Source organism: Sesamum indicum, linkage group LG7, assembly GCF_026168435.1.
Source record: "Sesamum indicum cultivar Baizhima isolate 11 linkage group LG7, ASM2616843v1, whole genome shotgun sequence".
Lineage (NCBI taxonomy): Eukaryota > Viridiplantae > Streptophyta > Magnoliopsida > Lamiales > Pedaliaceae > Sesamum > Sesamum indicum.
The window spans coordinates 9,160,979-9,186,704 of NC_142663.1; the positions used below are offsets into that span (position 1 = coordinate 9,160,979).

General features: G+C 35.4%; 2 protein-coding genes across 4 annotated transcripts; one reads left to right on the forward strand and one right to left on the reverse strand.

Annotated features, from left to right (window-relative positions):
- The first annotated feature begins 2,451 nt into the window (after nucleotides 1–2,451).
- Nucleotides 2,452–11,239, forward strand: EMB1187 (Protein kinase superfamily protein). 2 transcript variants are annotated; one of them, XM_011085791.3, is made up of 12 exons: nucleotides 2,452–2,769; nucleotides 5,376–5,467; nucleotides 5,690–5,796; nucleotides 5,984–6,089; nucleotides 7,270–7,392; nucleotides 7,551–7,642; nucleotides 8,351–8,435; nucleotides 10,038–10,143; nucleotides 10,227–10,293; nucleotides 10,536–10,628; nucleotides 10,711–10,861; nucleotides 11,023–11,239. In XM_011085791.3, the coding sequence occupies exons 1-11, from the start codon at nucleotides 2,645–2,647 to the stop codon at nucleotides 10,837–10,839; spliced, it is 1,125 nt and encodes a 374-aa protein (XP_011084093.1). In that variant the 5' UTR covers nucleotides 2,452–2,644; the 3' UTR covers nucleotides 10,840–10,861; nucleotides 11,023–11,239. The 2 variants fall into 2 exon arrangements, with proteins under 2 accessions (XP_011084093.1, XP_020550887.1); XM_020695228.2 differs by having other exon boundaries at nucleotides 2,453–2,769; nucleotides 10,711–11,239.
- A 612-nt stretch (nucleotides 11,240–11,851) lies between these two features.
- Nucleotides 11,852–25,247, reverse strand: NUDX19 (nudix hydrolase homolog 19). Of its 2 annotated transcripts, none has more exons than XM_011085789.3 (6): nucleotides 24,504–25,245; nucleotides 21,389–21,529; nucleotides 21,194–21,298; nucleotides 20,963–21,062; nucleotides 15,218–15,310; nucleotides 11,852–12,540 (listed from the first exon to the last, which is right to left on the reverse strand). In XM_011085789.3, the coding sequence occupies exons 1-6, from the start codon at nucleotides 25,059–25,061 to the stop codon at nucleotides 12,254–12,256; spliced, it is 1,284 nt and encodes a 427-aa protein (XP_011084091.1). In that variant the 5' UTR covers nucleotides 25,062–25,245; the 3' UTR covers nucleotides 11,852–12,253. The 2 variants fall into 2 exon arrangements, with proteins under 2 accessions (XP_011084091.1, XP_088738434.1); XM_088882308.1 differs by lacking the exon at nucleotides 11,852–12,540 and adding an exon at nucleotides 12,616–12,932 and having other exon boundaries at nucleotides 24,504–25,247.
- Between the last annotated feature and the right edge of the window lie 479 nt (nucleotides 25,248–25,726).

Below are 25,726 nucleotides of genomic sequence, written 5' to 3' on the forward strand. Positions count from 1 at the left end.
GTTATTCTCTGTGCTTTTATTATAAATAATTTGATTTATGCATAATAGGGCCCTGTTCATTATCAAGAATATTTGCCTAGCCAATTAACTTGCAAATTTGTAATTGTTTGTTTAGTTCAATAACTAGTGGTAACACAACATAACTGACTATGTCGTAGTTTTCGATTATGTTGTGAAGAATGCCCAATCTAACTTAAATAAATACTCATAAAAATTTATTGGTTAGTATTGAGCCTATCTATTTCTTAATATTGTTGGTAAATTAAATTTTGTGAACATTCCTAATGGTGTTTACTGATTAGGGATTTAGTCAACTGACGTTCCTTAACTATCGACAAGGTAAGGAAAGGGTAAGGTTGTTAGGCCGTACCAATGACCATAACCAATTTATCTATCATGAATGATTGTCGTCTTTTTATCTATGATTAACCGTAAAATTGAGTATTATCTTGTCTTTAGCTGGAATGTTTTTCTCATATTTATCCTCTTTTAAGTGGTTTTTTCTATTACTTTAGATTTAGATTTTAAAACAAGCTTCCCCCTTTTTACTTCTACTCTTAAAAGATTTAATTTGAAACCAATCTCGGTGGATTCGACTCTACTCACTATTTTCCCAAGTCCTAGTAGAAAAATATTTTTGGTGGATTCGACACCCATCACCTGGAAATGTTGTTATATCAAGTCCAAGTAATTTTCTAGACCTTATAAAATACAAAAAATTGTCCTGTGAATTATCGCTCAGTATCATGAATCCAATTTGCTCTGTAATGAACTCGGAAACTGGAGGTGTAACCCTGTGTGCTGCATTGAGCAGATGCCTTCCTCTCCACTTACTACTACCCCAAGTAATGCCTTGTAGCGATTGTTGCTAAGGCCATTGTAACCTTACCTCTTTGTGAAGAATAGCCAAACACCTCCGAGAGAACCTGCAGTTCATGTGTTTCATGTTCTTGATCATCACATAAAACACAATTGTGATTAAGTTGTTGCATCCAATGTTTATCCAAGCTAAACAACCTTTCAAGTATTGCAAGACATAAAACGAACTAATTCCACGCAATCTTGAACAACCCCCCGAGCAACGAGGACCAAGGTACAATAATAACAGGAGTTTGGAAAAAACTAGCAACTGTTGTGCCAAAATAGCCTGATGTGGATCTCCAGCTGACAATATCTTATCTTTGATGTATTGCTGTCAAGTTCTCAACTATTGCTGCAATACCAATAGATCGTGAAGCAGGTCATCGCCACTCTCCAATTTTTAAAAGAGCTTATAAACTCTAAAACATCAAACTTTAGAATCTTATATATTTTTTGTATTTTTATAAAATTTACATGCTCTGAAGCATTTTACAAGATATTTTAAAAAGCTTATAGGCTTCGGCAAACACCTTTTAAATTAGAAAGCATTTGAAGGATATCTTATGAAAATAGACTTTCATATGCATGGATAGTTACCTTGAAAATTAATGACAGATTGTTAAAATAGTACGTTACGCGCTAACTACATAAAACTCTTTAATACTTTACCTTCTAATATAAAATCCACATAATAATAACAACAAAATATTAATTAATTAAATTTATTTTTATTTTAAAACTTTGCAGAGTGTAATATGTTGAAACCAAACCTTTTGACCCCACCAAATTCTTTTCTATGAATTTAATTTGATAAATAATTATTTGCCTTGATTAAAAAATGAAAAGTTAAACAATTCCAAGATTCCAAGGTCAAATATCCCTCTAACATGTTTCTGGCGTGCAAGAAAAGCAGTTCATATAAGAAATCTTGTTTGTCAACACACACGCACAAGAAAAAAAAAATTATACTTCTCTCCTGAATTTTGATATAATTACACGTACATTTTTCTGTGGTTTACAAAATTACAACTAACCCTTCTAAAATTTATTTTCGTCTAATAAACAAGTTTAGCCGTTAGTCAAAATTCACAAAAGTTGTTGATATTAACAAAAAAATCAGATAACAATTTGTATTTATTGTCATTTGATTTGTTACTAATTTATTACAAGTTTGATAAATTTTTTGTAACAAAATTACCCTCATATGTCATCACATGTTAATGTATGTGAGAAGGTGTATTTTCACCGTTATAAGGATAGTTTAGTCGAAAAAAAATTATTGGCCTGTAATAAGTTAATCGAAAATAAATATTAATATTCATTTAATTTTTTAGTTAATATCAACAAATTTAGTAAATTTTGACTAATAGAGGGATCTATTTGTTAGATAAAAGTAAAACTAATTGTACCAGATATAATTTTTCAAATTACAAAATTTATATGTAATTACACCAAGCTACGGGATGGGAATGTAATTATCCCTAAGAAAAAAGAATAAAATAAAATAATCTCATAATCGAATAGTCATCGGGTGGGGGTATTTCGGTCATTCGCCAGTCCTCTTTCCCTGGCGCTGATGCCAAATACAAGACAAAGCCTTGTTCCCGGGCGGGTTGCGATTTACTCTCCTCTTTTTGTCTGCTTTAAAACCACCAAGATTGGGGAAGAATACTCCACAATCAACCTTGGAAAAATCTTCTGTCTCTCAGCAATTTCGATTCCACAGATTATTGTCTCCCTTAGGGATTGTGAATTTTCTTGCGTGGGGGGAATTTGAGTAGTAATGGGGGCTGCAGATAAGATCTGGAATGCGACGGAAGTGGCGGAAAGTCACAGCTCTGATATTCCGTCGTCCTCTCTCACCGTTGACCACGCTCTCTCCCTTCCCGATATGAAGCCTCGGATAGTGTGAGCATTTTTGTTGACTTTTCGCTTTTCTGTTGTTTATTATTCTTTTGCGAAGGTTTTCATTATAGCTAGCGTTCTCCACTGAAGTGAATGAACTGGGAGCTCTTTAGTTTTCTTGGAGCTTTTATTTCGTGTCTATATAGAGAAATGCACCTGCTCTCTAGATTGAATGTCTGACGCAGGTGTGAAAAATGTGAAGTGGTTGGGTCGTATTACAAAAGCAAATACGCGCCACGTGATTGAGTTACGGAACGAGTATTATTACTTTATCATGAGATCAGCATGTATGCTTGATTTCTTTCTGTGAAGTTTCAGAACTTGCCTATTATCAGTCATGTGAATATCAGAATGATATATATTTATCTCTCCAAGAAATAGTAAGGCAGATTAAAACTTAAAAGAGAAGAAAGAAAGTTAAGGGGTTAAGCAAACAGAAAATTAACGATAGTAAAGATGAAATTCCATTTTGTGTGATGTGTGGTAAATATATATTTACCATGTTTCAAGAGATGGTTAGCAGCAATGTGAACATGATGGAGTATGGTTAGGAGGTATGTTCTTCAGACATTCTTGGTGTATATAAGTGTTATTGTGATGACTATATGAACAAATAATGGAGGAAATAATGCTATGATGTGTGGAAGACACTGAGATGTAGTTTTGGGGGAAGGCACAAACTTGAAGGATCATCGCCCAAGTTCCATGTTCAGTTGGAAAGTTCCCGGAGGATTTTTGTAATTGTTTTCATAGCATAACCAGAGACTGTTCTCCTACTGTTGTTATTTTGGCTAAAATGAGATTTTAAGGGAGCTTGGACTTGAAGTGTGATTTTAGTGCTTGAGGTTGTAGCATAATATTACTACTTTCAGCTTGCGAAGTTTACTGGTTTTCAGCTTGTGAGGTTAATGATATTGTGCATTTAAGCCCTCTCGTACCATCAGAACATCAATGAGACAGTTCTCCTTGGCCTTTCCCTAGTAAGATGTAGAAAACTAGTTATGGTTCTGATTACTTGTATTTTGAAGAAAGATGGTTTAGCTTTGGGGGAAACTTAGTGATGCTAACATTTCCCTTTGCATAAATGGGAAGTGCATGCTAGTCGCAGCTCAACCCTATTCTATTATATCGACTTACTTTAGGGATGATTGAACCATGATATCATCATGAACAAAATCATTTTGCTTTTAACGCTTAGGTGTAAACAATGTGCACTGGATTCACAATGGTTCAAGCCTCCTGTACCTTTTTGTGGTGATGGGAGCGCCTTCATGTTAGCTCACACCCAAGTGTTCCCTTGTAATAAAAAAGGGTCGGAAAAATAAGCTCCGTGCTCCCTGATGCCTTTCTTTCCTGCCTATCTCTTCTTTCTTTCTCCCTTTGCCATGTAGCCAAGTCTTCTTTCTTCCTGCCTTTTCTTTCTTCACTACGCTCAGGCTTCTCTTCCTTTATCCCTTCTACTCTACTCTCTCTCTTTTCTGAAGTTCAGGTTGGGAAGGTTTTTCTTCTCATATTAGTTGCTTAAAAGATCAAAATCCTGTTAGTTCTGAAATAACTACTGAAATTTGTGGAGTTTGCAGATATTAATACTAAATAATTGCTGAAATAGGTGCTGAACTTAGTTCTGAAGTTCACTCAATTAATTGCTGGAATTTGCTGATACGGCTGAAATTTATTTTAGAGAAACTAACATTATACAAAATTTATCTTTTCAATTATGCTTCTCACACGCTCCATTGCTCCAAGCGCCTTTATGTTGCATTATGCCGTGATAAGACTGGGCCATGTAGTCAATATTTGCTATGCACGTATTTGCATATACCCCATATTTATGATGATATGCAACTCTCTTATTACTTAACCTAAGTATATAGTTTTTTAGTTCTATGCCAGAACTCTTGAGTTCCTCCTCCCCCCCCCCCCCCCGGATCAATATAAAAATCGGAATTTAGCTAGACTGGACATTTTGTGCTCTTAACATGTTCCTTTTCGTTGGTGGATGTGGTCTTCCCCCCCTTCAAATACGTCGTACCTTGTTTTTGTGCGTCTGTTGAGTGTTGACTGCAGCTTTAGAATCTAGTTCAGTTATCAATAAGGCACAAGTGAGGTTAAATGTTTATGCTGATCTGCGTACAAAAAAGTGATGAATTGAGAATAACTTTAGAGGACATCCTAAATGTACTAATGTAGACAGCATATACAAACGTTCTACTAGTTTTCTTCTGTTAAATGTTTTATTTCTATGGCTATGAGATGTTTCGAAACTAGCAAATGACTGCTGCAGTGGTTTTAGAAATTGGTTAGTGGCCTGTTTGGCAAACATTTGGAATAACAAGTGCCTTTCCTGCCTTTTTCCATTTCTCTGTCATTCTAACTCTGGAAAGGACCTAGATGTCTGTCCTCTATTCTCTTTCCAATTTTGTGTATCCTTATTCTTGTAGTTAACCTAATCTACTATAATGTGCGTTATTTGGAAGCAAAAGGTGATAAAATGGCATCATCTAGTCTCTTAAAGAAATTAGAGTTATAAAATTTATTCTCAGTACTGTTTTGTATAAAAACCAGTTTCCTTTTAGTTTTAACTTATTTTCTTTCAAACTTTTTGGTAGGGAGCTATTCAAAGATCTATTCAAACAATGGTCAAAGTTGGATGAGTCAGATTTTTCCCTTGAAACAGTATCTGGTGGCATCACAAATCTGTGTGAGTCTCTCTTGTTGTCTTTATGAATTTTTATCCTGGTACCCTTCTTTTTCCTCCTATTTTTAAGGATGAATAAGAAGTCTTTTTTTTTTGTTAAACAATCAGATTTTAATTCGATTAATAGATATAGAACTATGACGGATCTTATTTTCTTACATACTGGTAGTTTGGTGTCTGCTACAGTAAATCAATTACCCTAGGATTATCTTTCTATTGTAACAGTACTCAAGGTGTCCGTGAGGGAGAACGAAGAGAGTGTTGTGAGTATGACAGTGAGATTGTTTGGACCAAATACTGAATATGTGATCAATCGTGAAAGGGAGCTGCAGGTATGTCACTGAGGGATTACGGGTAAAAGTTCTGTGCATTGGATATGCAATCAGCTGCCTGTATGGAATTTACTGGATGTAACTCTATGATATCTTTCTCTATATTCCAGTCCTCATCTGAAGAGATTCGTTTTCATTCTGATTGATTCTAAAAAAATTAAGTATGAATCATGCATATTCCGTTTAGGCTATTCCACACCTCTCAGATGCGGGATTTGGTGCAAAGTTGCTGGGAGTTTTCGGGAATGGCATGGTGCAATCGTTTATTAATGCTCGCACACTTACTCCATCTGGTAAGCATTGAGACCATGTGATGCGAAGTGGTTATGACCTTCTTAATGAATGATCTTCTCCTATTTCTATTGCTTGGTTCTTTTTTCAACAATTAGCCATCTGTGAGCCTTTCCAAGTAATTCTTTTGTAGTTGTCTCGTTTCTCGTAAATTTCAGAACGTCCAAGTGTCTGTCATCAGCTATTCACTTGTCCATTTTTAATTTCTCTAAGATTGTTACTCATGGATAGGTGATCATCAAGTTCACAATATTTATTGTTGAAAGTTGTTGTTTACACTTTCTGTTTTGGGGTTTGTGATCAACCTTATGATTGCATCTTCAGAAATTGTTTTTCCATTTTTCCCTTTTCCTTTGCTGGGTGGTGGACAAGGGGAGGATGGGTCTGTAAACTGCATAATATATCTCTTGGACTTTCAAATGCTGAAAACAAGAAGCTTTAGTCGAAGTAGGATTGACTGGAACTCCGGTGACAATTCAGGGAGAAGATGCCTTAGCCTAATAGTTAAGTTAACATATTTCTAACATGTGAGAATGTTGGAATTTGAGTCGAAATGTTATAGATCTTAAAGACAAGTTTGACAAGAGAAGATACAAGGAAATTGTTGGACTATTTCTCTTCTAGTGTGACTGTACAATTTCTTTCTCTTTGTCTTTTATCCATGACGTTCCATTTTGGAGACATTTAGTGTACTCTACATGCATTTTTCGGAAGAGAAGTATTAAAACTCTATCAAGCTTCCTTTGGTGCCCACAATGTAAACCAAATTAAGTGTTTCAATACAGCCCAATGAATTGAAATATACAAAATTCCCAGATCAGATATATGACCCAGAATTTTTCATTTGAGTTGCTTTGATGCAGCACTTCAATTTTTGCTCTTGTTTTGTCAACCAAATTTGTTTAACCTGTAAGGGATCTTTATATGTTCTCTAGATGCATTTTAAGCATTTGCACAATGAATAGACTGTTCGAATGTTAATATCTCCTTTTATTCTTTTCCTTTTGCTGGTAAGGTAAATACTGGTTCCCCTTGGTTTCTGTGAAAAGCTGTGTCCTTCTGTCATAAGTGCAGATATTCACTTTTATGCATATTGAACTAGCTTAGTACTCAACTTACATATTAGCTGTTTTGTGACTAAAATTGAAAATACTTTCTTGATTTTGTTTTATTTCTTAACAGACATGCGAAAACCAAAGCTCATGACAGAAATTGCTAAACAGCTCCGGAGATTCCATGAGGTGGAAATTCCTGGTTCTAAAGAACCCCAACTATGGAATGACATCTTCAAGTTCTTAGACAAAGGTGTTTTTTGTGATAATCTTTCTAGTACCAAAAACTCTGGATTATCTGTGCTTATTGTCCCTTCTCTATGTGGTGAATTAGGATGATCTGTTTTATTAAAGTGTTGCTGCTGTTGCATTTTTTACCTCATGCCTTAGCTTCTCTGGTGTTCCATGCAGCATCAAGACTCAAGTTTGATGATGGTGAGAAGCAGAAGAAGTATGAGATGATTTCATTTGGAGAAATTAATGAAGAACTCACTGACCTCAAGGTTATCTTCTGCCTAATGTCCTGGTTATTATTTTGCCTGGTGCCATGTCTCTTTTTGTTCCAGAGAAGAGCATGCGGTCTTATGGAATGATTTTGGCATATTATTGATGATGTAAAAATTGATGGCGCACTTCCTTTTTCTTTTTAACAGTCTGAAGTAATTGATTTTCACTTCATCAGCTATAGCATCACGATTGTGGAAACTAAATTTGTCTCGTTCTGTTTATATTTCTATTTCTTCCCCATGTTTTCTTGCTCTCATTCATCTAAGAAAGACAGTTACTTATATTGCTTTTCTATCAAATTTCATGTCAAAATTTTGGCCAATATCAATTTACCATTCAATATAATAAATGGCATCTTTACAGACTGTACTAAGTGTCTTTTCAAACGCAGAAATTGTTTATGTGCTAAACACATCTATGGATTTTTATCTCTATTTACTATTTGTATTAGTCAGTTCCAATTTTGTTGGAGTTTTTTAGTTTCAACATATGAAAAAGAAAAATGAAGCTGATGAAGCTTATTGTTTGTTGGCTTGTATGATGCAACTTTCCCAGTCAATAGTAGGCAATGCATGAAAGACATCCTGTGACAGAGAAGATGGGCATTTTATATTAACCTGTTGCATGTGCTATTTACTTTGGTTTTAATTTTTGTGGATAAACCTATATTATTTGTAAACTTATCTTATCTTATCGTGGAACAGGTAATTACAGATCGATTTAGTGCTCCTGTCGTATACTGTCACAATGATCTGCTTTCTGGGAATTTGATGCTTAATGATGATGAAGGTAACTTATAATGCGTAGCTTTTCTCTAAGTCGAGCTCTCTCTCTCTCTCTCCAAATGGGTATGCACTCTTTGGTGTGTTTGTGGATTCTTTATCAGTACTTATATTCCGAATTGAATAAAACCGTACAATTGATGTGTGTGCGGTATTTTCCTGATGTTAACACTATAAGAATGATTTCATTCAATTTTCAGCATTGATACTTGTCGGAACATAGGTCTGACTTATTTATCTGACAATATGTTATTGGTGACAAGAATGCACCCGTGGTACACTGGTACTAGTTATAGATGGCAACGGGGCAGTTCTTCCTGGACACGAGACCCGCCCGTCCTGTCCCGTCCCTGCCACTTAAGAAACCTGGCCCAACCCCGATAGCCCCGCCGAGTCCTGCCCGCCAAACCTGCCCCCACCCTGCCCTTGCTTTGAAAAAACTACCTTTTAGCTTGATTTTTAATTTTGCATATTATAATAAAACAATATTAATAAAATTTAATGTAGGTATTTACATATTGAAAAGTTAAATTAAATAATACAAAGAATATATTCAAGTAATTTCTTATTTTTTGAATGAGTAATATCATTTTAGATTTAGGTACTTTAATATAGTTTTCGATATACAACGGATTATATAATACAAAAAATACATTCATCTAAACTTCTAATTTCTCAATAAATAGTATCATTTTAAATATAGGTACTTTAACATAGTTTTTTAATCTAAATTGAATTATATAATACAAATAATACATTCAACTGATTTTTTTTATTTTCAATAAGTAATATTATTTTAAATTTAGGTACTTTAACATAGTTAGTTTTATTTAAAATGAATTATATACTGATTTTTTATTTTTTATATGGAGTTGGATATATGCAGAATTGTTTAAGGATTTACATTTAATACCATATTTCCTATTAACTAGTATTGTACAAAAGTATATAAGTAAGAAAAAATATTTAAAAGAAAAGAGGGGCGGGTCCAGGATGAAACCCGCCCTGGACCAGTCGGGCTCCAAATTGTTGGACCCGGACCTGGACCCGCCAAAAAGTGCACCAACCCACCCCAATCAGATCGGATCGGGCCCCTGGTTGCCCTGGTTCAATTGCCATACCTAGTACTAGTTTGATTTCATTTATGGGAATTGATATCCTTTTTGGTGAAAGGGGAAAGAAACTAGGAGCGGGTTTGTGTATCTGGCTGCCATCCCCTACTTGGTTCAGCATACCCCAAATGATATACAATACCAAATTTTAATTGCTCTTTTTTGATGAGTAATGAATTTTTTTTAGTGTAAATACTGTTTTTTTGAGGACAGCTAGCTGATGGAAGTCTTTTCCAAGAATAGAAGGATGGTAGAAAGCATCTTATAATGTCTTTGATGGATTCTATCTGACATGGGTTATTGTTGGAAACATTATGCTATGGGCACCTGAAAACAAAGCGCTGTCAAAGATTTGAACTGGTTCCCCCTTTTCATTTTGGGAGAAATCTCAAACTGTGTTAATAGCATGTAAAAGTTATTGTCAGCAACTTTTATCATATCCAATTGCATTATTTATATTCTCCTCACAAATCCCCATGGTCCTTGTCAACTTACAGATAAGCTCTACTTCATCGACTTTGAGTATGGATCATACAATTACAGAGGTTTTGACATTGGGAATCACTTCAATGAATATGCGGGCTATGATTGTGACTATAGCTTGTATGTCATCTTCCTTGCATAAATTTCTGTTAGAAGTTGCTTTCTCCATTTAGACTGATGATAATATATACTTGCTGCTTCAGATACCCGAGTAAAGATGAACAGTATCACTTCTTCAGGCACTATTTAAGACCTGACAGGCCACATGAGGTATGTTGGAGTGATCCATCAGTCATCAAACTTATGCTGATTAGGAGACATTACATATCTGGATGAAGTTATGAGTCATTGACATTCTTAAATTTGCTTGTATATAATTTATGGATATTACCACATATCTACATGTGTAGAGGTTCTTTCTATCACCGAAGGTAATGACATGGTTCCAGTCCAAAATGCCATGAGCAACACCTTCGGCTTGTAGTCTGATGACCATTGGCAAAAAATGACAGGTTACTGATAAAGAACTTGAAGCTCTTTATGCGGAGACAAATACTTACATGCTAGCATCTCACCTGTACTGGGCGTTGTGGGCTTTAATCCAGGTACTTGTGTTTCTCGAGAGTTTTTCTTGTTGAGTCAAAGAAGGAAGAATTTGATATGAAGTTTTTGCTTTCTTTGTGGCAGGCAAAAATGTCTCCTATTGATTTTGATTATCTGGGTTACTTCTTCCTGCGATACAATGAATACAAGAAACAGAAGGAGGAGTGTCTTTTGTTGGCACAATCATATCTCACAATACCTCAGGCCGGTTAAATGTAGCATGCTGCCTTGGCAGGTATCTTCGCTACAAAATCCTGGCTCCTGGTTCCTGTACAATGTTCCTGCTTTGTATATACTGGCAAGTGTTGTCCTGGAGGCATCAGCTGCACTCTGATGTAATTCTTTTAATCTGATGAATAAAGGCGTTTGCTTTGTGGTGTTGTACCATTTTGTCAGGGAAGTGAAAGTCAGTGCAAGGGGCAGAAATCAACATCATTCCACGAGTGGTGGCATTCTAGCAATAGCTGTGATTTCTGCCAAAAGATTTTACTTTTAGACTAGATGATTCATTTTTTACTAGAACTTATCATTCCATGATTGCATTGAGGACAAAACTGTGCACTTGTAGCATAGAAAATAATTTTCAGAAATGGCCAAGGAATATATTCATAGATACTGTTCTCATGCATGACGAAGTGGAGAGCGGCCAAGCTCATGCTCAAATAAACTCCATTCATTCGATCTTCTTCACATCCCTATTCTTCTATTGTAATCGGTTTTTTCTTTTTTTTTTTTGTTTCTTTAATATATTTCCATCCTCTTGTAGAGAAACCAGTAAAACACAAATCTTTAGTAAATATAAATTAAAATAATTACCATCTATTATTCAATACAACATAGTCTATTAAGGAATATGAATAAGAATGTGTTGGGATAATAAACTGTTGTTACATCGAACATGCAATGTATATAGTTGCCGCCTTCTCAAATAATGTTATGCATACACTATAATCAATACCCATAACTACTCATGGGCTACTTTACACCAAAATCCGTGATGTAAAACTACACTTTGCGAATGAAGTTATACCCTCTAACCTTCTTCCTGCCTACATGATAGATGGCAAGTTACAAAGTGGGGAATAACAGAAATGGAGAGTCCAGGAATGGGTTTTGTCTAAAAACTGGCAGTAGGAACATACACATAAATGTCTGTTACAGATGCAATTTCAAATGCTGTGCATGGACAATTGTAAAAAGTCGAAATTTCTCTGTACGCTCGACCTCGTATAATGCACAACTTCAAATTATTTTAACATGTCTCCCAATGTAGCAAGATGGAACTTAGCAAATGATATCAACTCTTGTAGGCTGTTATACATTGTAGTATAAATACCAGATATGCATCAGCATACTCCAACTGGCATTAACAAAACAAAAAATTTAGGCAACCAAGATCCAATGTCTATGAAGACTTTTTGAAGCTGGATTTTCAGATGAAATATCGTGCCTCTTCAGACTCAAATATCTTCAAAAGCTAACCAAGTTTTTCAGAGATATGGAGTAAATCCATGCTATACATATAATATTTAATTAGGTGATGAAAAGAATACCCAGATTAGCAATTCGCAAGTGATCGTAACAAAGTTGAACCTCTCTCTCTTCTGCATCTAGCTTCTTTTGGGAACTATAAACTTGATAGCGAACCAGCAGCTTGTTTCTGTGTTTGAACACCATTCAGCACAACCTGATTGGCCCAAGAAGAGATGAGATGATGAGCAATTGCAAAAGGTCCAGGTACAAACATAGGAGCAAGTTCTCCACTTTCGACATTGAAATCTGAAGACAAGTTTTGCCCTTTCTCCACCCCTTTGCACATTTGCTCCACCTTAGCCGCAGCCGTTTTCTGTGCTTTCTCATATTCAGCAAATGTTAGAGCTTTCTTTACCTCTTCTCTGCTATGCCATTTAGCATCTAGACAGTGAAAAGATCCGTCAGGTGGCAAAACGACCTTAATAGCCAAATAAATTGATATTAATGCAACCTTTGGAAAGGCTAAGGCCCTGTGTAAATGCTACAAGCTTCCTATTTAAGAAAAATATTACAATCTTGACACTTGGAGTAAGAAAAAAGAAAAATAGGGATCATTATGTTGAGTCGTTGACACATGCATAATCCATATATTCGCCATGCACAAGCACACCCACATTACATACACATGCCGCATACATATGGTCACAGACAAAAAACATACAGTGGGAAACAAGACAGAGGCGGCAAAGGCAGGCCAGGGAAGGAAGCGGCAAGGGTGGTCAGCAATGTTGTGTTGAGAGGTGGATGGTGGTTTTGTAGGTCGGTTGACCGATCTGTTGAAATGAAAAAGGGAAAGAACTTGGACACAAAACAAAGGGTAAAAAGAGAAAAGTATTAATCAATTACTAATCCATTACTCTAATATATTTAAGCCATGATTGGTATGTAGGAATGGGGTGGGGATGGAATTGACATTTTAGTCTATTCCTACATATGTGATTGGTATAAGGAAAGGGATTAGTGATTCCATCCTCACACTATGGTATTACCTATTCATAACATGTAAGGGATGGATTTTTTTCTTTGACAAATATTGACATCTTTATTAATATTACTATAAGCATAAAATATTATATAATAGCATATATACCATATATTGTTGTATTCTATATTTTCTATATTATGCTTAAGTATGTAAATAATAAGTACTTCTAAAAATAATTTAAACATACGAAGTCATTCAATAATATATATTATAAATTTATAATTAATTTAAGATTTTAAGATAATATTTCTTATGTAATAAGACATTCCTTAGATTTTTTTTTAATTATTAATTTTTATTATTTACATAATTTGGAAAGTTTTGATTCAATTTATTTTTCATTCCTTTGGTATACCAAACATAGAAATGATATATCAAAATCATTCCATTCCTAAGTTTACTCTATTCCCCCCAAATTTATTTCTACATACCAATTATGGCCTTAAAGTTACACACTTGCACTTCAGGTTGCCATATTATAATAAAAAATTACATTACAAACTAAAATAATAAAAAATAACAAACTAAGAAAAAGATCAATATTAAAATATATTCGTTACAATATGAGTAAAGGTAATATTAAAATTTACAAAAACTCCCACCTCTTTCTTTTATATGGAAAAATGTAATTCAAAATTTTTTAAATATGAAAAAATTGCAAGTTTTGTTTGGTAATTAAGAAAAAATATGTTTCTTGAAATACTTAACAAAATTTAATTAGAACTTCTTACTTCAAGAAATTATTACATTTTACCGACCTAAGTTACATAAGATGTCATTAACTTTCTCGTCTGTTTCCACTCTTAAGACTAGTGTTTCTGCTCTTGAGACTAGTGGAAAATTGGGAAACACACGCCTCTCACAGGAAGGATATTTCTGTCAAAAAGGTTTACAAACAATTAACCAAAAAGTCCAAACGTAGAATTTATTTCATTGTTTTTATGTTATCACATCAACAATAAACAAGACCACATGCACAAAAAGAAGAGCATGCCTTTAAAATTACATGAAAATGACACTGAAATTATCTAAGTAAAATGAAAAACCTGTCATTTTTCATAAGAATAATTATGTTCTCACCCTTACAAAATAGTTGAAATAAAAGGAAAAAAGAAAAAATTGACTAAAAATTGGAAGTGTCAGGACATCTTTACTCCCACCTATAAATTTTCAAATGTAGAACTCTTCCAAAAGAACTCGTCTCTCTCCTACCATTCCACTTGCATTATAAATATACATACACATATATTCATTCTACACCTACACACACATAAATATGCACACGACATAGAGATACACACATCGATACAAGGAAAAACACATATCCATAATAAGTATATCCAGAGAACAGAAACACACATCCACAAAACAGACAACACATAGAGACAAGGAAAAGGACACTCATATATACGTATTTCCAGATACACAAACACCCATAAAAACAGATACACATGCAGGTATGTTCACACGCAAAAACCTCCCCCACACTCATCTTCGAATACAGTTATATTATATTCAAGTGATCTAAATTAGTTAAATATACACAACAGTGGAAAGGAAAAGAATGACAAAATAATAAATAAGAAGTAAAAGAATCACATAATTCCTCCAATGTCAAAAATTAAAGATATATATTGGTTAAAATATTAGAATTCGCTAAATTTGTTACTTATAGCTTAGTAAGTGATTTCATTATTTTGTGATACATCGTCATTTTCTAAGGCAGAAAATGTCAAGGGGAGTGTTAATGTAAGGCAAACTTTAGCATCAAGGAGTGTTTGTATAATTATTCAAAGTGAAAAGTTTGTTTCTATATTTCACTATTTTCCAGTGGGTGGGTGTCAACATAACCATCCTTTTTCCATAAACTGTGCTGGAACTGCCAAGATACATATGCTTTTCTAACATTAGACCATTAGAACTATAGCTTTATGTTCTTCATTTTGGGATATATCGTATACCATCAAGATATATTTTTGGGCAGCGAAAGACCCCTCCAGGCCCCCTTTAACCCCTTTCCCAGAGACAAAAGAAATCAAACCAACAACTAGAAAAGTTATTGTACAAACATACCTTCTAGTTCTTCCTTATCCACATTTATCTCAAGTGATTTAGCATATGCAAAGAACCCAACCATTAGCTGGCATGGCATGCTGCTGGGTCCAACTAAGGAAACACCACATAAGAAACATTATGTCAGCATGAGAGCTTACTAATATCAGAATGGCTGGAAACATGAACAATGTTAACAAGATTCCATGGTAAAGTAAACAAGTATTCAGAAATGCAAAAGTAATAAACATGTTGTGTTTGAATTCCAAGTCGTTCTTTTCCTACTAAGTTCATAAGAAAACAAGAGTCATTCAACATTGCATCATCTTATACTAACTTTAAGTGGAAAAGGCTCATCTTGGCAACAAGGTCCCACATTCTAGTATGTGGGATAACATGTCTAAGTCCTACCCAATCTACTTGTTGTTGCTTGCCTCTGTGGTGTTCTAAACAAATGGAAACATGGTAAATTAACAATCAAGCAAGTTTTATGTTCCAGATTGAAAAGAATAGCATCCAGGGATTGACTACTGTCTTTTTAATGACTCTAGGCTACTGAATTGTTAAGGCACTTAGCAACCCATCATTCTTTCTAATTTAGGCTTTACATGTTATTATCTTGGATATTCATGAGCAAGTTAAATACCATGCTTTTGAACACAAATGATGAGATGTGAACAGTATTCTTATCATCATTTTGTTATTATATCAAAGCAATACAAACTTTCAGATGGGGAAAACAAATTAAATCAGAAAGTATAAACATTTGGAAGAAAATACTTTGGTATCAAGAATTTTCTGTAGTTATGGAAAGGTGGTTATTTACGCCTTAATTGTCGTTATCTGGAACGATCATTTCACGATAAGCTTCAACAAGATAAGCGATTCAAAAACATGTTGATATGTTACTAGAATAGGTAAAAAAAATCAAATCCTGCAAAGAGTTAACAACCCCATTCAGTAGAAAATGTCGTGGACGGATCCATAAATCATCACAATTCTATAACCATTGCACTGCCTTGTCCTTTATAAAACAAACATATGGTAGTCAATGCATGATAGAGTAAACTCAACCACCACCACCAGATACAACTATAACAAAGATACACCAATCAGAAACAGTTTTACATATATCTTCGTATCGAATACATTCATATTCATCCAGAAAATGCTATCTCCCAAGAAAAAGTTGGTACACTTTCTGAAAACAGGGGACAAAAATGAAAACAAACTTTTTGCTACAGTCACTTATGTTTACATTATATACCAATAATAATAGCAGAAGATTAGATACTTAAATGATGAAAAGAACCACGAATGGACATACTAGTTTCAAAAGTCACATCTGTAAGAACTTAATAGCTAGTACAATTGCTTGTCCAATTCTATGTCTTTAACCAGGGTCTCCTCAAATTACAATGTGAATATGCTACACGCACACATCTATATATATATATATATATACACACACCAAACTACCAGTGAAGCTCATACATCAGTCAGTTCATTTCTAAATCATTGCTGAAGTTCTAATTTACCAATATTGCCACTGCGATCACATCCGAAACTAGTATTTAGGTAAACAAAGTAAAATATTGAGAAGGAACAGAATGACCTTGTGCTGATGATGATTCATTACCAAAAGTCCAATTTCATCTAGAATAATTACATGAATAGCAAGGCCTTACTACATATAACATCTGTAGCACACATTAATAAAGAGCATAGCAGTAGTTTCTGAGCTTTAGATTGGTACCCAAACAATCAATTAGATCCACAGAATACATTTTATAAATAATCCTTTAATTGTCATTATACCGATCTAATTTACACCTAGAATCTGACAAAATGATGATCAGCAATATAATTCAGCAAATCTCGTATCTTAGTTGTAAATATAAAATGATATAAGATAATAGGAGATAATATATGAGCTATAAATAGGAGGGTATCTTACTGAATCAAGATAATATCTTGATTGTAGCTAGGACATATTCAGGATCTTTAATCTCCTTTAAATTAGAGATTTTGATAGATGGAATCCCTAAACTAGAGGGTAAGGACCTGTATAGATAGCTGTTGTATTAGTTATGAAAGAAGAGAAATTATTCCTTTCTTCATGGTATTAGAGCAAACACGCATTATGATGTTTGAGTTTGCAAAACCCTCCTGAACCTCTTTTCCTTTGTGTAAATTTGTGTTACCTTTCACTTTGATTCATTCTGATACATGGGACCATCAAGGATAGCTAATGTGTTGGGGCTAAATGGTTTATTGATGATTGCACAAGGGTAACATGGATTTTTCTCATGAAAAACAAATCTGAAGTCAGCAAGATCTTTCCTAAGTTTTTCTAGCTGATAAAAAATCAATTTGGAGTGAGCATAAAAGGGGTAAGGAGTGATAATGCTAAGGAATACTTCAATCAATCAAACATTGTCTTAATTCTTTCAAAAAGAAGGTATTGTCCATTATTCATCTTGTGTTGACACACCTCAACAAAATGGAGTAGCCGAGCGTAAGAATCAACATTTGCTTGAAGTAACTAGAACTTTATTGTATCAAATGAATGTGCCTAAAGCTTATTGGGGGGAAAGCTGTGTTAACCGGAGCTCACTTAATAAACAAATTCCTTCTAGAACTTTGGGGTTCAAAAGACCAATGGGGGTTCTATATAGCTTCTTTCCTACTTTAAAATTGAATAATAGTTTACCCCAAAGTATTTGGGTGTGTTAGTTTTGTTCATATTCATGCTAACAATAGAGGAAAATTTGACGCATGGGTCCTAAAGTGCATCTTTGTTGGCTATTCTCCAACACAAAAAGGGTACAAATGCTATCATCCTTCCTCACATAAATCTTTGTTGAGAATGAGTCTTTAGTACTACTTATCTTCAGGGGAGAGAGCTCATTGTCACGAAGATAAGCATGGGAGACATAATCTTTTACTTGATTTCTCTTTCCCTGACACTACGGAAAAACCTATACAGATTCAGCCAGAAATTGCCCAGCCTATAATTCCTGAAAATCATGGTTCTCCTATTAAACAACATATGCAGGTTGAGCCAAACACTACCTAGACTAGCACCTTGGCAGATCCTATAAAGCCACTCTTGCTCTACTCACGAAAGAATGCAGTCCAAACCTTATCAGAGCACGCTCAAGAATCTGATCCTGAATCAGCGGGTACTGATATCCAAACACTTGAATGTGATGACTTGATGTTCCTATTGCTATTAGGAAAGGAACACGAGCATGCACCAAACATTCAATTTCTCATTTACTTCCCTTGAAAAATGTTCTAAAAGTCATAAGTGTTTTCTTAGTAAAATAAAATCAATTTCCATACCACAAACACTTGATAAGGCACTTAGGGATGAGAACTGGAAAAATGCCATGAATGATGAAATGAATGCGTTGATTAAAAATCAGAAATGGGAAATAGTGGATTCATCAAGAGGAAAGAAACTTGTAGGATGTAAATGGGTGTTCACTGTTAAATAGAAAGCAAATGGCTCGTTGGAAAGATAAAAGGCGAGACTTGTAGCTAAAGAATATACCGAAACTTATGGGGTAGACTACCATGAAACCTTTGCTCTGGTAGAAAATGAACAATATACGTATATTGTTATCCTTGGTAGCTAACTTTGATTGGCCAATGCAGCAATTTGATGTAAAAAATGCCTTTTTACATGGAAATTTGAATGAAGAGATTTATAGACGGCCCCACCTGGATTTGAAGATAAGTTTGGGAATCAAGTTGCAGATTGTAAAAGGCTCTATATGGTCTTAAACAATCTCCTCGGGCATGGTTTGGGTGATTTACAAAAGTAATGCTAGGAATGAAGTACAAGCAAAGTCAAGGAGATCACACTCTATTCATTAAATTCTCTAGAGAAGCAAAATGACAATTTTTATTGTTTATGTAGATGATATTATAGTCACGCGCAATGATGCTGAAGAGATGACCTTGCTTAGGAATTTGAAATTAAAGACTTAGGAAAGTTAAAATACTTTCTCTGCATAGAAGTGGCTCGATCGAACTCAGTGCAAGCACATCCTGCACCTTCTAAAAGAAACTGGAATCATGGGGTGCAAACCAATTGATACACCTATTGAACCAAACCACAAATTAAGTGAAGCAAAGGATGGTGAGCCTGTTGACAGAGGGAGGTATAAAGGCTGGTAGGAAGACTAATTTATTTATCACATACCAGGCCGGACATTGCATATACACTAAGTGTAATCAGCCAGTTCATGCATGATCCTAAAAATGTTCATCTTCGAGTTGTATACAGAGTATTGAGGCATCTTAAAACTACTCCTAGAAGAGGAATCATGTTTAGGAAGATCTAAAGCAGTGCAATTGAAGTTAATACAGATGCAGATTGGGCAGGTTCAATTACGGACCGAAAGTCAACAACTGGGTATTGCACTATGTTTTTTGGCAACTTGATCACTTGAAGGAGCAAGAACAACCTGTAGTTAGATCAAGTGCTGAAGCGGAATTTAGAGCTATGGCTCATGGCATATGTGAGCTTTTATGGGTACATATCATCTTGAATGACCTCAGGATTAAGAGGCAAGGACCTATGAGGCTTTATTGTGACAACAAGCCAGCAATTAGCATTGCTCACAACCCGGTACAACATGATAGAACCAAACACATTGAAATTGATCGGCACTTTATAAAAGAAAATCCGAAAGTGGACTCATCTGCACTCCATATGTTCCAACAAGGCAACAAATGGCAGACATGTTGACTAAGGGGCTAGCAAGTGCACAATTTGCAGAAGTTATAGGCAAGCTGGGAATGGATAACATCTATATATCTGATAGCTTTTGGGGGTGGGAGTGATGAAAATCACAGTATGATTCAGCAGATCTTGTTTCTTAGTTGTAAATATAAAATTATATCTTAGCTTTGTATAGGAGATAATATATGAGATGTAAATAGGAGGGTAACTTAGAGAATCAGAGATGTTAAGATAATATATGAGATGTAGTTTAGGATGAGGATGTCAAACATACTTTTGCCTAGGAGGGTCAGAGATGTTAATTAGTTAAAAGATCAATGAACAACAAAAATGCACAATACATATAAATTCACAAAAGCAAAATAAGGCAAGATTAATCTAAACGGTTACCAAGTTTGTTATCAACAAAAATTTGGAATTCCAAAACTGGTACACACTCGTAAATCTTATTTTCTTTTTTCTAATTGTGCAACTTGGGGTCTTACCTATGTAATATAAGTCAACAATAATCCTCAAGTATCTCACATATTTAACATGTCTTTTGTTAAAATTAGGCAATACGCTAATCCATAATTTAGGGAATAGAATTCAACTCCTTCGAAAAGATCAAATGGATAAAGCACATTCTTTTAAGAATGTATCTATTTCTAGCTTTTTTTCTTTATTTAAGCTACCTTTTAAGGATTCTAGTAACTCTGGAATTCAAATCATATATAATTCAGTTTGGTTCTGAATTGGCATGAAGTTTATAAACCTATGCCCAACTAAAATATTTGGAAAAATGATGGCACATACTAAAACCTATAATTTTTCTTCAAGGAACTTGATCTGGTACAGTTTGAAAACCGAACAATAGCTGGATCATTCCTAATACTACATTGACCTCTGTATGGTCCTCTTTTGTTTATTCAATTAAAGGGGTTTCATTGATCCTCGAGGAACCAAACAGAACTTTTGAAACAAAGGATAATAGACCAGCCAGGCACTGAAGTACAAGAATGAGACTATACCAGGCCACGGCTGAGAACTGTGATAGACAACTTCACCAACTTCAATACCAGTCTCCTCCCATGTTTCTCTCCTTACAGCCTCTTCTAAACTTTCTCCTGGCTAAATTTGACAAGCCATAAAGGGAGGACAGGTGAGCATAAACAAGAGGAGGAAGGACGGGAAATACATGAGGAGAAACTACGATGATGATGCATCCCGAGAACCTGAGGTGGGAAATAAATGAGACAGACCTCTATAAAGCCAGCAAGGCAACTCCACATGCGCGGCACAAATCTTGATTGCCTACTTAATAATGCACGGTCATTCTCTTTATCTATGACTAACATAATAACAACCTGTAGGCACAAAATTAGAGGGAAGACGGTATAGTAAGTGAAGAACAGACGAAACTTTTCACCTAACAAAAATAAGATTAAATCACATACTGGATCAACACGAGGGTAGATCCTCTTTTTGCATAACTCATTTGAACACTGTTTCCGTCTCCCAGCTTCCATGGGGACTGTCTTACCTCCGCAGTATCCACAATAACGGGCTGTATTATGCCATTCTAGCAAAGCTCTAGCCTGATCAATTTTGAAGTTAGATAATTTAATAATGAAAACATCAGGAAGACATACAGCCACTTTTTTGAAAATGATTAGCAACACTTCCAGAAGAACAGCATGTGCAATGCGTTAGATAAGATCAGTTCACGATGTGCAAAAGGGAAGACAAGTACTTCCTGCAACATCAGTCCCTTAGGGGCAATATTGGGCTGTAATACCAAAAAACTCTACCACAGGAAATTCCATGTCCTCTATTACCAAGCATTATGATTGTAGGAATATTGAAATAGTAAAGCCGCACCATTGAGCTGTAGGATACCAGATGGTGGAGTAAGAGTAAAAAAATAGAACTCCATAACTGTTGGACTATGGAATGGGGACAACCCCAATATTACATTCACGTGCATTGACTGCGAATCCAACTACTATCCTAGCATAAATAGTTTATGGGTGACCTTTTTTTCGCAAGAACTATTCAAGCAAAAACTGATGTTAAGCAACCATACACACAGGACAGTCATCAACACGTAAAGCTTGTGTTTTGCAATTATTTTCTTTCCATATTTTTGCATATGCTGTGAATATGATAAAAAAAACAGCTCCTGACAATTGCTATTAAGAGCCTAGGGTTTAGTCATAGACACGAATGGGGTTTGGGGGTTTAATCATAAACAGGGATTGGCGTTTAGAGTTTAGTCGTAGACAAGATTGGAATGATGACTGCAAATTAGGAAGAATTACCATCTATTTGATGGAAATGATTTTAGGTTATGGAAGATGCAGAGCATTATCTGTATCAGAAAAAATTGCATGAACCCCAATTCGGGAAAGTATAAACAGGAAGATCATAAGTTGCTTGATGCACAAGCACAGAGGTAACTCGATTGACGTTAAGACGACTGCTAATCTGATGAATGCATTAAAAGAAACCTGAAACATAATAGAACCCAGCTGCCTGAAACAAAGTTTATTCGACACATCATGTAACTCGATCATAAGTTGATTTCTTTTCATATTTTTATCCACGTTCATAACTTGTTGAAAGACGATTTCTAGCTCTCTTTCTTCTCATAATTTTTGTTACATTTTCCATTTTCAGTTACTGAACTAGGATGTTTTCATCAGCACCGACTCTACCAGACCTATGAAACTGCTCCATCAAAATTAACCAAATATTAAGATGAAGAAAACATGAAAGGAGAAATTTTGAATTTGCTCCAAGTGGAAACTCCTTCCTAAGTATCCTCTAGCTGGAAATAAGTGCATTTTCACCCACAAGATTAAGATGTCCTTCAGAATCCTTCATGACAGAGAATCCATAAAGGAAAGTGCAATCCTGATAGATTGCCAAAGAACTATATACAGAAATAAATTAAGTGCATCACTCTTCTGCAACAAAATTAGGAAAATGTCAAATATCTGAGGCAACATATGTATTCCAGTCAGAAAGGGTTCTTTGATTTCAAAACTGCTCTATTTTGGTTCAGAAGTCCGCTCAGCTCCCTGAATCTTTCACAGAGTCTTGGTCCTCATCTTTCTCCTTTTTACTTATTTTCTCTCCCTCATACACTGTAGCTTTTTACCATTGATCATTAATTATAGTATCATCTTCTATCGACAGATGAGGTATTTTTGCAGCTACAATGGGAGGCACTGGATCGAAAATTTTTCAAGAAATATCAGAAGTACTAGTACTAAAGATGTAGGCACAGAGGGAGATAATCAACTCAAGGGAACTAATGCGATAACAGGAGGACCTGAGCCCCAACATACAGTTCTCTCTTGCAGGTCAGAGAGAGTCTCCAAGTTGAAGAAGTTAATAGAGGAAATGGTGAAAGTTTGAACTAGCAAATACTGAACCCAAAGTATCAGGAAATCTCTAGCTGACAACAGCACTCCTTTAGCCAAAGACACACCTCCTCTTTAGAAGCCCTTCAATAATGGAGATGGAGGGATCAGCTATACATATCATCTTCTCTTCTCGTTTTAGTGCACCATATGACCAAGATTTTCCTTTAATTGTTCCTTTACCCGTAGACCAAACAATAAAGTTCCATGAACTTCTCAGCAGAAGATGCCAGCCAAATATTCACCTAAACATCTATTGGATATAACAGGTTTTTTCGGTGAAAGTCTTGGGAGAGAATCCTTGCCATGATTCCTTGTTATGTCCCTTCTTCTACCTTGTAATGTCCCAGCTTCTAGCTTTACTCTCTGACAGTTTTTTCTTCTTTCTTTTCACATGATCTTTTCATCTCATCCCAAATGGTCAAATCCTGGCTTCTCTAACAGTCAAGGCAAGTTTTCAGTTCCTCAAAGCTGTAGCTTTGAGATGTTTCCACTCCCTAATATTTCCTTTCAACTAAATCAAAGGCACTGCTAAATCGCATTATTAACTTCATGCAACCCTGCCTTATCATATGTATTATCCACTTTTCTTTTCTCCATTCATCAACAAGCGTTGGCAACTTAAGAACCAAAGGGTAAATTCTGCAGATACTCTAAAATGCCTCTTTTGTCTTTTATTTGATCATACAAAATTGGGGGAGGGAGCTAAAGTTTGTCCAAGCACCATGATTTTCTATCTTAGCAGCACCAAAATAACAGAATCATAACTTAAAAACCTCTACATTGTATCTCACTTGTACTCCAAAGTGAAAAACTAGAGAGGATATTATGAAAATTACTTAGCCTGCTCCTTTTGCCAGATTTTTCATCAGAAAGTTGAACTGGGACAAGGATTAGAAACTTTTGTGTAGCACGACGTGGAAAACTGAATGATAGACAGAAGATAAGAGCTAATTCCCAAATCTAATTCTTATATAATTGCACACTGTTCATTAATAAGCAAACCGGCCATATCCCTCAAAATCTTGCATAAAAACTCTGAACGTGGAAGGATTTTAAACTTAACACGCTGATCACATTCAAATATAGTATAACCATGTGGAGTGGGGGGAGGATGGAAGTTAAATCTAAGGCAAAAACTCACATGCCCCGCTATAGCAAGTTCACCCATGGCCTTGGAATCAGCCCAATCAGTGGCCACCATAAGAGTCCTCAATTCCACAAAGCAAAAGTGTCTAGCGCCCAATTCATTCACCAACACGCTAGCCTCGGACACATCCATAGCCCAGTACACAGCATCATCCTCATATGTACACCCCAAATAGGCCAACGAATCCTCGCTCAGACCCACTTCTGAATTCTCCAAGAATGCCCTACACTCGCCTAAACTGAGCCACCCCAAATGCCACCTGTGCCCGTCCGTCTCGGAACCAGCCAAAGGTCTGCCCTTTCTGAAAAGCAAAACCTTAAAATTAGGAGAACTAGGTTCATGGGGTTTGCTCAAAAGCAGGGTTCTAAGAGTTTGGAGTGCAGATTGTGGAGAGACGGGTTCACTTGGTCTTGGGGTTCTTGATCGTATAGGGTTTCCAGCAAAGGCATGAAAGCGGAGGCTCATTGTGCACAGGAGGGGCGTGTGAGGATTGAGCTTGATTAATGTCTTGGAGAAGAAGCTGGGGATTGAAGATGAATAACAAGAGAGCATCAGTCTGAGCTTCTTCTCATTGGATTACAAAACAAACTTGGTGGTGAGTCAATCGAGTTTGTGAATCGCGGTGCTGCCAAGTGTATTCTTCGTTGGTGTTGTAGGGACGTCTGCCTCCCCTTCTTACAGCCCTGTTTGAAACCACCTCTACAACCCGAATCCTTCCGCTTTGTCTTATCGACAGTTGGGAAATCAGTTTTAATCTTATGGGTTTCATTTTCCTTTACGAAAAATTAATAGCACGCACCTCAACTTGTAAGAATTTTGGCACTTTGCCTCCAATCATTTTTTTTTTTTTTTCATACTTGACTATTTAATTTTTGTATTTTGTTCAACTTTGACTTTGTTTTTACAATTTTCCACTAATAAAGGTGGAATATTTGTATGAATACACGCGCTTCAATAGGGAAGGTAGTTTTTTTCTTTTTTTAAAAAAGTGGTCTGTACCTCGACGGAAAATTTGGCGGATCCCTACCTGTATATTACTTCAAAAAATTTATAGTGTGTACAATTAAAAAACAGTAAATAAAGAGTGTTTATTCCTTTTACAATCAGAATTCCTAATCTATATACAACAACAATGATCAATACAAAAAAACAAAAAAGGTATATCCTAGCCAAGGAAACAAAAAAGATCTTAACCTCTTGTCGTGTACATCACTCCT